The 17,549-nt window shown below is 49.1% G+C and overlaps 1 protein-coding gene across 3 annotated transcripts in view; it reads right to left on the bottom strand.

Annotated features, from left to right (window-relative positions):
* The window catches only part of LIN9 (lin-9 DREAM MuvB core complex component), a 74,055-nt gene that overhangs the window by 14,829 nt on the left and 41,677 nt on the right, over positions 1 to 17,549 (bottom strand). For all 3 annotated transcript variants that reach the window (XR_003999701.1, XM_030557386.1, XM_030557387.1), the window contains 3 exons: positions 16,679 to 16,812; positions 14,682 to 14,801; positions 14,402 to 14,503 (listed from right to left, as the gene is read on the bottom strand). Coding sequence is in view for 2 of the 3 variants with exons in the window: in XM_030557386.1 (XP_030413246.1) it covers positions 14,402 to 14,503; positions 14,682 to 14,801; positions 16,679 to 16,812 (356 nt within the window). In the remaining variant the exon portion in view is untranslated. The remainder of the gene's footprint in view (positions 1 to 14,401; positions 14,504 to 14,681; positions 14,802 to 16,678; positions 16,813 to 17,549) is intronic.

Genomic DNA, 17,549 nt, shown 5'->3' with positions numbered 1-17,549 from the left:
CACTCATTTGTCTGTAGTGCTTTGGGTATAAAATCTGCCCTGTTTTTTCTTGTGGTGGTTCTCGAGTCCTTTAAAAAGGTATGTAGAGATGCATCTGTGTGTTCCGCAAATAGTTTTCGTCCCCCTCAAGGGCAGGTCCTCAACTTTGGCTTGTACTTCCCTAGGAAATCCAGAGAGTTGAGCCATGATGCTTGATGCATGACCACGGATGTGGCAACAGAACAAAGTGCCGTGTCAGCGGAATCATGGGAGGCCTGCAGGGCAATTAAGGAGCCCTCCACAATGTTAGCTTTGTATTGCTCCTTTGATTCTTCCCACATTTGTTCAATGAAATTAAATTATGAAATAATGAAATCATTAAATGAGTTGTAAGTGCATTTTGCCAACAGAGCAGAGTAGTTTGCTATGCAAAATTGCAGTGAGGCCGAGGAATAGGCTTTGCATCCAAAGTGGTCAAGCCTTTTTCAGTCTTTGTCATAAGGGGTGGTTTTTGACTAGTGCTGTTTTCCCTTTGGTTTGCTGCCTCTATGACCAGTGAATTTGAAGCCCAGTGAGTAAATAAGAACTCAGCCCCTTTCGCTGGTACATAATATTTTCTGTCTGACTGTTTACAGGAGGGTGGGACAATGGCAGGTGTCTTCCATATTGTCTTTGCAGGATCCATTATAGTAGCGTTGGTGGGCAGAGCTATCTTTGCTAATGGTGATGCCTGCAAGACATCAGTAAGTTTGTGCTGGGTCTCTGGCAGCTCTGCTAAAGAGACGTCCAGGGATTCTGCAACTCTTTTGGAAGGACTTGAAGTCATCTCCTGTGGTGGGAGGCTGTGGCATAATTGTTTTGTCCAGGGACGAGGATGAAATATGGGTGAGTGGCAGTGTGTCGCCTTCAGGAGCCTCTTCTGGCTCGCTCTTCTTCCTCTTCCTCCTGGGCCTCCAATGGTGGTGGGTTCGTGGGTGAAGGGGATTGGGTGGCCCTGGATGCTGGTGGGTTGGAGGGTTTAAGATTTTAGGCTCTGGAGATTGTCCAGTGTGTCCCAGTATGGCTAACTGGGTGGCATAACAACAGGCGGTGGCACCCATAGCTGTGCCTGCCAGCTTTGCCCTTGCATAGGTGGCTGTTGGTGAGAGGGTCATGGTTTTGGGGAGAAATGACAAGAGGTATAAAGATTCTCTTCATCCTCATCACTAGATAGTGGAAGAGCAGATCCACTAGGAGTGCCTATTTGGATCGGTCCTGGTCTGACTGGGGTACTGTCACTGCCAAAGAGAGGGGGTTCCTAGGGTGGAGGAGATTGCCAGGTCCGCCTGTCTGGTAAAGGGTTCCAGTACTGGGAAGCTTGGTATCGTGGATGGCAGTGTAGTATGTTCTGACAGTGCAGTGGTCTTGTTAGGCCGTGTATATGCAGCAGGTGGTGCCATTACACTAGCCGATGAAGAGGCATTCTTCTGTACTGTCGGTGCTGAGATAGGGAGCTCAGCTTTCGCTCATGCACCTGAGGGTATGTCTACACTACGGGATTATTCCGATTTTACATAAACCGGTTTTGTAAAACAGATTGTATAAAGTCGAGTGCATCCGGCCATACTAAGCACAATAATTCAGTGGTGTGCGTCCATGGTCCGAGGCTAGCATCGATTTCTGGAGTGTTGCACTGTGGGTAGCTAATCCGTAGCTATTCCATAGTTCCCGCAGTCTCCCCTGCTCCTTGGAATCCTGGGTTGAGATCCCAGTGCCTGATAGGGCAAAAATCATTGTCGCGGGTGGTTCTGGGTAAGTGTCATCAGTCATTCCTTCTTCCGGGAAAGCAACGGCAGACAATCATTTCGCGCCCTATTTCCCTGGATTGGTCTGGCAGATGTCATAGCACGGCAACCATGGAGCCCGTTCAGCTTTTTATTTTTACTGTCACCGTATGTGTACTGGATGCCGTGGACAGAGGCGATACTCCAGCGCTACACAGCAGCATTCATTTGCTTTTGCATGATAGCAGAGATGGTTATCAGTCGTTCTGTACTATCTGCTGCCATTGTAAATTGGCAATAAGATGATGGTTATCTGTCGTTCTGTACCATCTATTGCTATGATGGGTGCCCCTGGCTGAGGTCGTCCGGGGGTGCAAAGACAAAAATGGGAATGACTCCCCGAGTCAATTCCTCCTTTATGGTATCTAAAAATAGAGTCAGTCCTGCCTAGAATATGGGGCAAGTGTGCTAGAGCACTAGTGTACCAGAGAGCACAGCCGCTCCATGTCAGATCCTGCAGAAATGATGAGCTGCATGGCATTCATGGGGGGTGCACCTGCAACAACCCCACCCATTGCTTCCCTCCTCCCCCAAACTTCCTGGGCTACCGTGGCAGTGTCCCCCCCATTTGTGTTATGACGTTATAAAGTATGCAGGAATAAGAAACAATGACTTGTTAGTGAGATAAAATGAGGGGGAGGCAGCCTCCAGTTGCTATGATAGTCCAGGCAGGACATTAAACGGTGGCAGGGGAGAGGAGCCCAGCCTCCTGCTGCTATGATAGTCCAGGCAGTAGAGAATCTTTTCTTTACGCATGAAAGGGACGGGGCTAATTGGAGCTCAGCCCCCAGTTGCTATGATGCGGACGGTTACCAGCCGTTCTGTACCATCTACTGGGAATGACCGGGAGTCACTCTTATTTTTACCCAAGCGCCCCCCCCGGCCGGCATCACCTGAGGCCAGCCAGGAGCACTCACGGGCACATGCTGGTACTGCAGCAATCAAGCATATTGTATCGTCTGCCACTGGGGAGGGAAGAGGAGCAGATACTGCTCTTTATTGCCGCAGCATGGCGTCTACCAGCAGCATTCAGTACACATAGGGTAACATTAATAAAAGTCAAGAAACGATTTTTTTCCCTTTTCTCTCACGTGGGAGGGAGTAAATTGACGAGCTATACCCTTAACCACGCCGGATAATGTGTTTGAACCTATAGGCCTGGGAAGCTCAGCCAAGAATGCAAATAGTTTTCGGAGACTGCTGTGGACTGTGGGATAGCTGGAGTCCTCAATACCCACTCCCTCCCTCCATGAGCGTCCATTTGATTCTTTGGCTTTCCGTTACGCTTGTCACGCAGCACTGTGTAGCCTGGAGATTTTTTTCAAATGCTTTGGCATTTCATCTTCTGTAACGGAGCTCTGATAGAACAGATTTGTCTCTGCATACCGCGATCAGATCCAGTATCTCCCGTACGGTCCATGCTGGAGCTCTTTTTGGATTTGGGACTGCATCGCCACCCATGCTGATCAGCGCTCCATGCTGGGCAAACAGGAAATGCAATTCAAAAGTTCGCAGGGCTTTTCCTGTTTACCTGGCCAGTGCATCCGAGTTCGGATTGCTGTCCAGAGTGGTCACAGTGGTGCACTGTGGGATACCGCCCGGAGGCCAATACTGTCAATTTGCGGCCACACTAACCCTAATCCGATATGGTAATACCAATTTTAGTGCTACTCCTCTTGTTGGGGAGGAGTACAGAAACCAATTTAAAGAGCCCTTTATATTGATATAAAGGCCCTCATAGTGTGGACAGATGCGGCGTTAAATCGGTTTAACGCTGCTAAAATCTGTTTAAACCCGTAGTGTAGACCAAGCCTGAGTGACAGCCTGGCCATGTCGGTGCCTTGGGTCCTCAGGATGTCTCGGTACTGGACATTCCCAGTGCCTCTCGGTCCGAGGTTCTTGGTGCCATCGGTACCAGGGCAGATTTCTGGCTAGGAGATAGCTTCTTTTTAGGGGGATCTCTCTGTGGTGATAACTGCGATCGATGTATGGTCGCCTTCTTAGGTGTAGGGTACTTAGACATGGTTTGTGTGGAGCCCCTGCCTGAGGCTGCTGCTGGAGACCATTGGCCAGGAGGAGTCCTAGACTCTGGGTTGGAGGCTAGCCTCAGGGATTTCTCCATTATTAGTAATTTTAGTTGGAGGTTCTCTGGCTTTCAGTGTCCTGGCAGATAATTTCTTGCAGCATGGACACTTCTGTGGTACACGGGTTTCCCCGAGACAGTGGATGAACTGAGCATGACCATCTGATACAGGAACTGATAGTCTGCAGGTCAGGCACCGTTTAAAGCTGGGGGAACCTTGCATGCCTGAGGAGGTCGAGGTCTGTAGAAAACGGTCATAGTGCAGTCACTGATGGTGGAGACCCATCAGTGGCAGAGATGGGGGGGAGGGAGAGCAAAATATATTTTTAAGTGGGTAAATGACGGGAAAATGGAAGAAAACTGACAAAAAAAGGATAAAGATGGGAATATAAACGATTTACTAAAATAGACATGAGTGCTGCTGTTGCTCCGACTCAAGCCAAAGGTGGTAGAGAAGGAACTGGGGATTGGTTGGCTGTCCATATGAGGTAGCTGCTCAGAGCGGCGGGCGACGGCTGACATGCACATTCAACTGGGGCACTGCTACTACAAATCTCTGATTACAAGTGCAGGGTGCCAAGACACCTACAGTGGAGCACCCACACGGCAGTCCGTAAAAAAGAACTAAAAAGATCATTTTAATACCAAAAGAAGAACGGTCAGTGAACATATTGATTTTATAAAGTGGGACCTGTCAGTCTTCATTGATAAATTACGGTAAAAATCAGTCTTACAAGGCCTTATTTTGGGCCACATTTCTTTTACTGAACCCTGACTAAATTTTCACTTGCAATCAATCGAGGGTGCAAAATTACTGGTGCAGGTCATGATGTCCTCACATCTAATCATCTAGTTGTGACCACAAATCAACTGTTACACATCCAAACATTATAATTAGTTCCCACAATTAATTGCAGAAACAAAATTAATGGCTATGTGGAAATCCCGTTTAAGATATATAACCTATTATATTTATTTTTTTCAAACTGAAATCTTCCAATGAATTTAATAAATTTTACTAAATAACTTGTCGAATACTTATATAACCACTATGTAATAAATGCATAACATTAACAGTGATACTTCATTTTTGTAAACACATTCCAATTTCTGAGGCGTTAGATTTTGAATCAGTAGGTAATCAATATGACTGATATAAGCGCCATCATCGTGAAGCATAGTTCTATCAAGCTCCATATAGATTTCTTGAGGAATCTGGTCTACAAACCACTTTAAAATATGCTGACCTTCTTTATGTACCCACCCATTGCCCTTTGGATGGAACTTGACAAAATCTGGTGTGTCAGGATCTAGTATGTCTGCATTCTTCCAGACCAGTGCCACAGATTGTATACCTGATTTTCTCTACTAGTTGTGGTTTGCATGAACGTAAAAGTTTTGGGTCACAGCATGGGATTCTATAAGGGGGACCTCTAATGATCTGGTACTTTCTTTTGTGTTATCGAATCATGTACCAATCATGACTCTCATGTCTGACTTTCCATATAAAGTGCAAATGAAACTTTTGATTGTTGTCCCGTCTGAGGAAATTTCAGCAGTTTATCAGCCCTAAGCATATTCTAAAACTTCTTTGGGATTTTCTATGAACTTAAGAGGACATATTTTTCCTTTGCACATGACTAAAGCATTGTAATTATAGCTTGAAAAAAAGCAATAAATGCAGGGAGAGAGAAGAGCAAAGGGCAAGTTCCATTTTTGCAGCAAGGCTGTAGTAACTTCTCGGTCCAAGATCCAGCCATATAATGGTAATCAACCTTTAACATAACAATATTACAGTACCTAGACTATATGTTTCTGTTACTCTCACAACAGTGCTGGCATCTGGCATCATGTGAAAGAAATGATTCACTTATAATACAACCAGTGTTAGCTTTTTCATAGCAACACCTAAGTTCAGCAACACTGCTTCAAATATCTTCAAATAAAATTCATTCATACTCTAGGCTTAAATATAATGTGTGGCCTTTAAGTAGAGCTTTTTTTAAAATCCCTTTCTCATTCCTTTATTAGAAATATGAATTGAGCAGTCCTGAAATGACCAGACAAGAGTCCACACTGGAAATTTTTGCTCTGATTTTGTTCAGGCACATTTTGGCAATCTCAGCATTAATAGCACTATTTTTGCTTGTTCAGTGTCCTTGAAAAAAATGCACTCAGAAGCATCACAGGCAAGGAACCCATGCTTCGTAAGCTCAGTTTACTTAACATGAGCAGGTGAATATAACCAAATATTAGTTGAAATTTGAAAGTTTTCTGATTTAAAATACAGCATCACCACCACAAAAATCAACTGTGATTGGATAAAAGACGGTTACTCACCTTTGTAACTGTTGTTCTTCGAGATGTGTTGCTCATATTCATTCCAGTTAGGTGTGCGCGCCGTGCATGCACGTTCGTCAGAAAACTTTTTACTCTAGCAACTCCAGTGGGCCGGCAGGTCACCCCCTAGAGTGGCGCCGCCACGGCACTCGATATATACCCCTGCCGGCCCACCCGCTCCTCAGCTCCTTCTTGCCGGCTACTCCGACAGTGGGGAAGGAGGGCGGGTGTGGAATGGATATGAGCAACACATCTCAAAGAACAACAGTTACAAAGGAGAGTAACCGTCTTTTTTTCTTTGAGTGATTGCTCATATCCATTCCAGCTAGGTGAATCCCAAGCCTTACCTAGGCGGTGGAGTCGGAGTGAGAAGTCGCGGCGTGGAGCACTGCCGAGCCGAAGGCCGCGTCATCTCTGGACTGCTGGACTAGGGCGTAATGGGAGGTGAAGGTGTGGACGGAGGACCAGGTCGCCGCCTTACAGATCTCCTGGATGGGCATGCGGGCGAGGAAAGCCATCGATGATGCTTGTGCCCTGGTGGAGTGCGCAGTCACATGGCCCGTAGGGGTGGGAGCCAAGTCATAACAGGCCCTGATACAGGACGTTACCAACGAGGATATCCTCTGTGAGGAAATGGGAAGCCCTTTAATTCGGTCCGCTACTGCCATGAAGAGCTGGGGAGGATTTGCGGAACGGTATGGTCCTCTCCACATAAAACGCGAGTGCCCGACGGACATCAAGCGAGTGGAGCTGTTGCTCCCTGCGGGACAAATGGGGCTTTGGGAAAAAGATGGGGAGAAAGATCTCCTGGTTGACGTGAAAGGCTGAGACCACCTTGCGGAGAAAGGCCGGGTGCGGTCTCAGCTGCACCTTGTCTTTATGGAAGACCGTATACGGGGGATCTACGATGAGGGCCCGGAGTTCTGACACCCATCTGGCTGAGGTGATGGCCACCAGGAAAGCAGTCTTCCAGGAGAGATAGAGCAGGTAGCAAGTCGCTAACAGCTCAAATGGAGGGCCCATGAGCCGAGTCAGAACCAGGTTAAGATCCCAGGTAGGGGCAGGGGGTCGAACCTGGGGGTAGAGGCGTTCCAGCCCTTTCAGGAATCTAGTTACCATAGGGTGAGAGAAAACCGAACGGCCATCTCCTCCCGGATGAAAGGTAGAGATAGCCGCCAGGTGAACCCGAAGGGACGATATCGCCAGGCCCTGCTGCTTGAGGGACCAGATGTAATCGAGAATACTGGTGATAGAAACCACCGTAGGGAGGGAACCCCTCCCCGAGCACCAACAGGAGAAACGCTTCCACTTGGCCGAGTATGTCGCTCTAGTGGAAGGTTTCCTGCTGCCCAGTAGTACCTGACGTACCGGGGTAGAGCACCGTAGTTCTGACCTGGTCAACTCAGGAGCCACGCCGTGAGGTGTAGAGACTGGAGGTCCGGGTGACGGAGCCTGCCGTGGTCCTGGATGATCAGGTCCAGGTAAAGGGGCAGGGGGACTGGTTCGGCCAGAGACAGGTCCAGCAACATTTGATACCAATGCTGCCTGGGCCACGCTGGAGCTATCATAATCAAGCGGGCCCTGTCCCTGCGCGTCTTCAGAAGGACCTTGTGGACCAGCGGAAACGGAGGGAACGCATAGAGCAGGTGAGTCGTCCACGGGATAAGGAAGGCATCCGCTACCGACCCTGGTTCCCGGCCTTGAAAGGAGCAGAACATCTGGCATTTCCTGTTCCCTCTGGACACGCAGAGGTCCATCCGGGGACAACCCCACCTCTGGAAGAGTGAGAGGGCAACGTCCGGGCGAAGGGACCATTCGTGCGAAAGGAAGGATCTGCTCAGACGGTCTGCCAGTGTGTTCCGTAATCTGGGGAGAAAGGAAGCCATGAGGTGAATGGAGTGGGCTATACAAAAGTCCCAGAGCCACATCGCCTCCTGATATAGGGGAGAGGATCTTGTGCCGCCCTGCTTGTTAATATAGTACATGGTCGTCGTGTTGTTGGTGAATACCGAGACACAGTGACCTTGAAGCTGATGGGAGAATGCTTGGCAAGCAAGACGGACCGCTCTCAACTCCCGTATGTTGATCTGGAGGGCCACTTCCTGCGGGGACCACTGGCCCTGCGTCCTCAGGGTTCCGAGGTGGGCCCCCAGCCCAGGTCTGAGGCATCCGTTGTTAGGGATACCGAGGGTTGGGCCAGATGAAACGGGAGCCCCGCACACACTATGGACTGGTCTAGCCACCATCGGTGGGAATCCAATACCTCCTGGGGGATGGTGATAATCGCGTCCAGCAGATGTCTGGCCTGACGGTACTGTGTGATGAGCCAAGACTGGAGAGGCCTCATGCGAAGCCACGCATAACCCGTAACAAAGGTGCAGGCCGCCATGTGGCCTAAGAAGGTTAGGCACGTCCTTATAGAGGTCAAGAGGGCCGTCTGTAGGTGCCGAATGATGGCCGACAGCGACTAGAACCTGGGAAGCGGCAGAACGGCCCTGGCCAAGGTGGAGTCCAGAATGGCCCCGATGAACTCTATCCTCTGCGTGGGGAGCAGAGTGGACTTGTCTACGTTGATAATGAGGCCCAAATCTCCAAAGAGCCTGCTGATCCTGTGGACGTGGCTGCGGACCTGCAACTCTGACATGCCTCGAATCAGCCAGTCGTCGAGGTAGGGAAATACGTGTATGCGACTGCGCTGAAGATATGCAACGACGACCGCCATGCATTTTGTGAATACCCTCGGGGCTGTGGAGAGGCCAAACGGGAGGACCGCAAATTGATAATGATGGCGGTCGACCACGAACCGAAGGAAGCGTCTGTGATGCGGAAAAATGGCTAAATGAAAATAAGTGTCCTGCATGTCAAGGGCGGCGTACCAGTCTCCAGGATCCAGAGATGGGATAATGGTCCCCAGGAAACCCATGTGGAATTTCAACTTTACCATATGTTTGTTGAGTTCTCGCAGGTCGAGGATAGGTCTGAGGCCTCCCTTGGCCTTGGGGATCAGAAAGTAACGGGAATAAATCTCCTTGCACTTCTCGTTCTCCGGAACCGCCTCTATGGCTCCTTTGTCGAGGAGCGTCCGCACCTCTTGAAGGAGGAATTGCTCGTGAGAGGGGTCCCTGAATTGGGACTAGGGTGGGGGGCAGGAGAGAGGGTGTGAAATAAATTGCAGACGGTATCCCGTTTGCATGGTGCGTAAGACCCAACGGTCGGAAGTTATTTGGGTCCACGCCGGGAGGAAGAACAAAAGGCGGTTGGAAAACAGGGGGGACGGATCCGTGGGGGAAACTGGTACAGCGTCCTCGGGCGCACCTTCAAAACGAAGGTTTTGGGCCAGGTGGGGCTTTGGAGGAGCCCTGATTCTGCCCCCCCGGTTGCCCGATTGTCTGTGCCTGCCATTCCTGCTTCGGCGCCTACTAAAGTCCTGCCGCTGGCGGTACAGGGGATACGGCCGGCGCTGCTGTTGCTGTTGCGGCCGGAAGGGTCTGCGCTGCGTCCCGGGCGTGTGCATCCCTAGAGAGCGCATGATGACCCGATTGTCTTTCAGGCTTTTCAGCCTGGGGTCTGTCTTCTCTGAAAACAGGCCCTGACCTTCAAACGGGAGGTCCTGGATGGTGTGTTGGAGCTCCGGAGGAAGGCCAGAAACCAGTAGCCAGGAGATGCGGCGCATCGTAACCCCTGAAGCCAGGGTTCTAGCGGCCGAGTCTGCCGCGTCCAAGGATGCCTGCAATGAAGTTCTTGCGACCTTCTTGCCTTCATCAAGAATTGCCGCGAATTCTTGATGCGCATCCTGGGGCAACAACTCCTTGAACTTGTCCACTGCCACCCAGGAGTTATAGGCATAGCGGCTAAAGAGGGCCTGCTGGTTAGAGACCCTAAGTTGGAGGGCGCTCGCTGAGTAGACCTTCCGGTCTAGCAGGTCCATATGCCTCGCCTCCCTGGACTTCGGTGCTGGGGCCTGCTGCCCGTGACGCTTCCTCTCATTCACAGACTGCACGACGAGGGAGCACGGGGTCGGGTGTACATGCAGGTACTCATATCCTCTGGAGGGTGCCACATACTTGCACTCCACCCTGCGTGCAGCAGGAGGGATGGAGGCCGGTGATTGCCAGATGGTATTAGCATTGACTTGGATAGTCCTGATAAAGGGAAGGGCGACTCTGGTGGGAGCATCTGCTGAGAGAATGCTCACCACAGGATCTTCAATTTCGGAAACCTCCTCAGCCTGCAAGTTTAAGTTTTGTGCTACACACCTGAGGAGGTCCTGGTGCGCCCTGAGGTCGAGTGGGGGAGGACTGGAAGATGACGTTCCTGCCACTGCCTCATCGGGGGAGGACAACGAGGAGACCCCCGGTAGGAGTGGGTCCACGGGGGGCTCCGTCTGTACCAGTGCCTCTGATTCCGGAGGGAGCTCAGGGTCCTGCTGGTTGGACCGGTCTTCCCCCGCCGGAGAGGGGGGAGGACGAGATAACGAGGTCTCCTGCACCCTGTGCTCAGACGTCACAGGCTGAGGTGGAATTTGTTGAGGGCCCTGGGCTTGATGGTACGCCCAGGGTGTCCAGAAACCCCACTGCTGTGGTCCCTGATCCTGCGGGGGAAGGTCATGGAAGAGGGCCGCGGGTTTGTCTGCGTCTAGAGCGTACATACTGTCTGTCTGCGATGAGACAGACGGCTGCCGGGAGGGCCATGGTGAGGCCGAACGTGGCTGGTAGGGCTCCCTTGGTCTTGACGCCGATGATCTTCTCCATGCCGGGGACTGGTACCAGGGATCGTACCGGTGCTGGGATCGGGACCCGGACCTGCCTCCAGCGCAGTGCCAGGAGGTCAACCGGGACCTGCCTCCGGCGCGGTGCCGGGAGGTCGACCGGGACCGGGACCTGCCCCCAGCTCGGTGCTGGGAGGTCGACTGGGGTGCTGATCGCCGACGGGAACGGCTCCTAGAGTCTCGGTGCCGGTAGCGGAGACTCGATCCAGACCGGTGCCGGGAGTAGCGAGACTGTCTGGAGGATGACCGGCGCCGCGAGTGCGACCGGTACCGCCGAGGGGAGCGGTGCCGGGACTGCGAGCGGCGCCTGGAGCGAGAATGCCCATGGCGTCGGGACCTCGAAGGTGATCGGTGCTGGCTGGGTGAGTCTGGAGACGGCGCTTGCATCGTCGCAGGCTTGCCTCTGGATATGACCCACACCGGGGATACCGGGGGTTGAGGCTGGGTAGGCTCCGTGAGAGCAATTAGGTCCGCGCCGAAGCGAAAGTCTCTGGCGTCGAAGGGACCAATAGCTCAACCCCAGATCTTATAGGGGAGCTAGGAGGGACCAGACTCAACGGACCTCCAGGGCCCGGAGTCGACGGAATCCCTGCTGGTGGTGTCGTGGCCAAGGTAGGCGCCGGGCGCTCCGCTCGAGCCTGCAAGGATGGAGTCGCAGACTTCGAGGGTCTTGCTTCGGGTCCCGGTGCCGGGGAAGGTCGGTGCTGGGGTGTCTTTCCGGTGCCGGCGTGGAGCCGGCGCTCTGTGTCGAGGTCACAGAATTAAGTGCCGCTTCCATTAGGAGAGTCCTTAACCTCTGGTCCCTCTCCTTTTTTGTCCTAGGCTTAAAAGCCTTGCAGATGTGGCACTTGTCTGAAATGTGCGATTCCCCCAGGCACTTCAGACAGGCGTCGTGGGGATCGCTGGTTGGCATCGGCTTTTTACAGGCTGAGCATTGCTTGAACCCCGGCGAACCAGGCATGGGCCCGGTGCCGGGCGCCGGGAAGGGCTACAGCCCAAACCCGCTAATAAGAATATACAACTATAGTACAATTAACAATAACTAACTACACTTACAACTATTTACAACTATGAGAGCAGTAAAACGAAGGAGAGCTAGGGACGTGGAGGACAGCTATGCCGCGCTCCACAGTTCCAACGACCGACACGGCGGTAAGAAGGAACTGAGGAGCGGGTGGGCCGGCAGGGGTATATATGGAGCGCCATGGCGGCACCACTCTAGGGGGCGACCTGCCGGCCCACTGGAGTTGCTAGGGTAAAAAGTTTTCTGATGAACGTGCACGTGCGGCGCGCACACCTAACTGGAATGGATATGAACAATCACTCGAAGAAGAACTGAGCTTTACTGGCTCTTCAGTTTCTTGGTCAGTTTGGCCTTATCACAGTTTTGCAGATCATTCTCCCTAGAACATGTTGATGAATCAGACTGAGAGGATAACTCTCAGATCAGGTGTAGCAGTAGAAACAAATCGCATGCCTTGCAATTAATGAATCTTCATATATCAGTGCCTTATTTTTACTGTATTTAATGTAATGTTCTTGACCTTACAAAACACTACCTTACCCTACTTATTACTATTTTTGGCCATTACGTTTCCCTTAATCCAGTGGTTCTCAAATGGGGATCTGTAGCCCCATAGGGGTCCATGATCTCTTAAGGGGGCTACGGGGCTCCGTGGCTGAAACCTAGAACCCGAGACCAGCACCCCCACCAAGTCTGAAGTCTAAAGCTGAGGCTGAAGCCCTGATCCCCGGAGCCCCCTGCAGGGCTGAAGCTGGGAGGCGGGGGGCTGAGTTCTGGAGCCCTGAGCCCTGGTGCTCCCTGTGGGGCAGAAGCCCTGAGCCCATGGGCAGAGTTGGGGACATGAAGGGTGTTGCCCCTCCCCACACCAAACTGCAGTGCAAGAGTAGGATAGTCCCAGGGGCAGTGCCACACTTCCCCCCCAACACCTTCTTTCCCTGCCTCTTGGCCAGGTCAGAGTCAGGAAGCTGGAGCCGGGCAGCGAGTGCGGGGAGCTGCTACTCTGGCTGGTGCCATGGAGCAGGGCAGGCACCTGCAGCATTCCCTTGTCTCCTGTTGGTGCCCCGGGTTGAAGCTGCTCCTCAGCTCCCAACCCCACTTTCTCACACAGCTGTTAAGTGCCGCCTGGTCTGGGGTATCCGGCTCCGTGGCTGGCAGAGCCCTCGGGGAACAGGGACTGCAGGGGAGCCCTCCTGGCACACAGACTCTAGCTACTCCCCTCCCTGAGTTGTTTTCAAACTTTTTGAACTAAGCCGCCCACTTTGGTTTTGGTTCCCCTCCTTCCTCCCCCCCCCCCCGACAGGCTGAGTGACCTGCTGAAGTGAGCCAGGGGGTGGAGGTGCTGCTCCCTCCCTGGACCCCGCCATGCTGAGCTGGCTTGAGCCCTGCTGGCCCCTGCTCCCCCAAAATAGATGTCAAACTACGCCTATGCCCAAGGCCCCATCCCTGCTGGGCCCTGGAGTTTTTAATAGCAGGTTTGGGGCATAGGGGTGTCTCAGAAAGAAAAAGGTTGAGAACCCCTGCCTTAATCAATCAGTTTTATTAAGCTCTCTGACAAGCAATATTTACTGCAAGTAATATGCACCATAAGTTGAATGGCCAAAACAGAAATATATTTTATATGAACTGAAGATAAAATTCAGTTCTTTAATCAGTTATGTAATCTTTAAGAACATTGTCAGAATATCCTGCAGTTCTTATTCGAGAATAGCCTGTTTTGATTCTACTTTATGCCAGTTTTTGCAAAAATTATAATGGAATTTAACTTCTTTCATTATAAAGTTGACCTTATTAATAATATTGTTTTGTTATCTAGAAAAACAACTTGCTTAGATTAGTTTCTGTGCTTCCTAGATCTCCACTTCCCAATATTACATTTTCACACTTTGCTGAACACATTCTCAGAATAAGCTAAACTATTATCTTCAAACACATAAGAGGAGGATAAAGATAGATTTGGAACACCAGAATTTACATCTTGAGGGATAGGAAGTGTTTTGTTTAGACATATCTTTTTCAACTCCCTTTGATTTTGGGACTGCAGAGTTGCCTCTCTTGTTCTCAAACTGAGCAGGACATCCTACTAGTTGTCCTGGCTTACACTTTTTAAAAAAAAAGGATATATTAATACCATGCAATGTGAAAATTAAAATCTTAAAAAGCAGTAACTGACAAAACAGTACATACAAAGAAGTTCTACATAGAGGAAAAAAACATCAACATGTCAAAACAAAGATTATGATTAATAATTCAAGACAAGTTCCTTTTTGATATTAGCAAGGCTCTTATGAAAATATCTAGTGTGAGTTAACTACACAAGAGTTCAACACAATAGATATAAAAAGGCCATTGCACATACAATTAAAAGAAGAGCAGTTAACACTCACCACTTGGATAAGAAATTCTACTGGAAAACCACCTAGTGTTTCGCTATCTGAGCCTGAAATTTTGTTTTTCCAAGAGGATTGTCCTAATAAAGGATCACTGTCCTATACAAGAAAGAAAGTTGCATTTAACAACTTATTTCTAGAAAGATTTTAAAAAACAAACAATTTATCTTGTTAAATATCCTCAGGTAATTTATTTCAATAATACACTGAATTACTATATTAATGTTTCATATATTGAATTATTAAGCAATGACATTTTCTGGTACATATTACTTACTGTAATTGGAGACTGGAGAGAAGGTGTGTAGTGTAATCGAGGAGGGGTCATGAAGAATCTAGAAGGCCGTTGTTTTTGTCCAAAAGCAGTAATTGGCATAGTTTCATGAGGCTCATTGCTCTGTTAAGATAGAAAAAGGAAGAAACAACTATTCCAGGGTGACTTTAAAGAGACTAAAAGTTTTATATACCTCTTGAACACCACAAACCCATGGATTTATATTTTAGGCTAAAACATGTTAAAAGGGTTGGTAGGCTAGCATTAATGTAATATACTGCTTTAGAAAGATCAAGCTTAAGATACTCTCTTCCCTCAATCCTTTCCTTCCAGGCTACAGTGGATGGAGAACATCACATAGATAACCTTTCCTTCCCAATAAAAGGTGATATGTGGCACTGCATCAGGGAATGCAATAATATTTTGAAAGGATGCTCCACTTTCCTCATTGAAGCAGTCGTAGATCAACACCGACAACAAGTAGGAAGATGCTCAAGACTGCCAGAACAGAACCTGATCTGTTAAACACCTACAGTTGCATTTGACACTTTAGAAGATACAAAAGAAAACATGGTCCCTGTTCTAAAGATCTTACAATCTAGTCTAGACCAACTCATAAGGCAGGAGAATTCCTTTAATTGCAGGTACACCAGTCAGGTATGATAAGAATACCTCCGAATTACATTTCAGGCCAAGGCACTTTTATTGTGACAAAAGGATCTGAAACAAGAGCGAAACAACTTATAACACTTGGTCCCAGTCATCAGAGGCATTTCCAGTTTTCAGCAAGTTGGGAGAGGACAGGAAAGGACAGGACAGAGCCTTCCCACTGTGTAGCTTTTCCTGAATACCCCCTAGGATGTCTGCCAGAATCCCATGGAAGAACTCCCTTTGAGGTTTTATTGTAACCATGGGCAATGGGTGAAACCCCGCTTCAGGGAGGCTAGCCCTGGCTCCACCCCAGGCCCCACCCCTCACCCGCTGGAGCCCAGAGGTCCACCCCCTCTGTGTGGCTGGAGGTGCCGCAGCTGAACTGCTGAGCCCAACCCTCGGGCCTACCCAAGCACTGGTCCGAGCCCCAAGCTCCAGGAAGATGGGGTGAGGAGGGATGCAGTGGGCACCCTTGTGGGGGAAGGAAGTGAAGGGATATGGTGGGTGGCAGGGGGGTCTTGCAGGAGTGTGAGGTGGAGGAGGGATGTGTTGAGTCTGGGGGGTTTCACGGGGGAGGACAGTGGAGGAAAGGAGTGACTCACAAGGCAGCGGTGATTAGTGGGGGCTTCAAGGAAAAGGCAGAGCAGGGAGGGGAAGAGAGGGAGCACAGGTGGGGCCACCGTGGCCCAGGTGTCCAGCAATGGGGTCCACGGCGGCTGCATCAGGGGAGGCTTAGCCTCCCCGTGCCTATTATACCCGCCGCTTATGACTGTAACCCTTATTTTACTTCATACTGAGCTTGGGATAACACATAGTTCCCAAATGTGATCACCTGATTCATGGTCATATGACTACAGTATGTTCAGACCGGAATGCCTGGTCTTAAAAGACCTAAGGACTGTAACAGGTACACTGGGGTGCAAGCATCTGCCCCAAGGCCCAGTGCCCTATTACAATGGAGTATGAGGAAGTTTAAAGGAAAAACTGTTGACCTTCAATGAAGGTCAAGGTTTAAGCCTTTACACACAACTGTCTCAATCTGAAGGTTTGTGCACATCTCCCTGGGCAAGGACAGCCATAAGACAGACAGCAGGGGAATGGGGAACCTGAAATTATATCTGTGCAACTCTTAATAAAGATATTAAAATAGCAGGAATTTATTTACAAAAAGATACTTTAATGGTCATTTTCTATGCTTTTGATTTGTCTTTTTTCTGCTTTATGGCCAATAGCATCTGGATTTTACTCCTGCACCATCTTTTGCTTAATTTAAATATACACATTGGTATATTTTGGAAAAAATCATTTTATATTCCAGCTAGTTTCACAAATGGGTAAATAATACTTACAAGAACTTCATAATCTGGGACTGTATGTGTTCCAAGCCCTGCCCTGTCAAAAGTTACTCTGTAAGTAGCATTAAGTGTGTCTACAGCATCTATCTGTCCAGTGAACAGTCCATCATGGACACCACGCAACCGTGCTATGAAAGGAAACACAAATATCAAAAATATTTATTTGAGGAAGATAGATGTTACGAAGTCTTTTGGAAGTAAGCACTGGCAATATACAAAATACCTTGGATGGCATATTCAATACAACACATACACATTAATGAAAAACACTGTAAACTCAGAAAAAGAACTCATATAATAGAAATACTGTCAAGTTTTAATCATAATTTATCTTTACAGGTCAAATGTAATATATAAAAAACACAATAATCACCACAGGAATCAATTTGAAAAGAAATTTTGCTTCATAACCAGTACCATCTACTACTCTGATTTTATGGAAAAAATGGATTTCTAAAAGTTTTAGAACACTAATTCTGCCCCTTTGCTCACTACCACTGATAAGAATGTATTAAGAGAAAATTAAGAATTGTGTTAAGATATTATGTAAGCACTAGGGAGCAAACAGCTCCAGGATGGAGTTACAGGAGACTATGGAAATGGCTACTATGATGTTATTTTTGTTATTATTTATTATTTGTATTGCTATAGAGCCTAGGAGTCCTACTCCTGGACCAGGACTCCATTTTGCTCGGTGCTGTACAAACAAAGAACAAAAAGATGTTCCCTGCCCCAAGGAGCTTACAATTTAAGTGTAAGACCAAAGACAACAGATGGATACAAACAGAATGACCATGGAGTACAAGGAAACAATGAGACAATATTGGTCAGCATGATAGACAGTCTCTGCACACCAGCAGCCTAA

The sequence above is a fragment of the Gopherus evgoodei genome, chromosome 3 (genome assembly GCF_007399415.2).
Source record: "Gopherus evgoodei ecotype Sinaloan lineage chromosome 3, rGopEvg1_v1.p, whole genome shotgun sequence".
Lineage (NCBI taxonomy): Eukaryota > Metazoa > Chordata > Testudines > Testudinidae > Gopherus > Gopherus evgoodei.
This window is presented reverse-complemented; position numbering and strand designations above follow the sequence as displayed.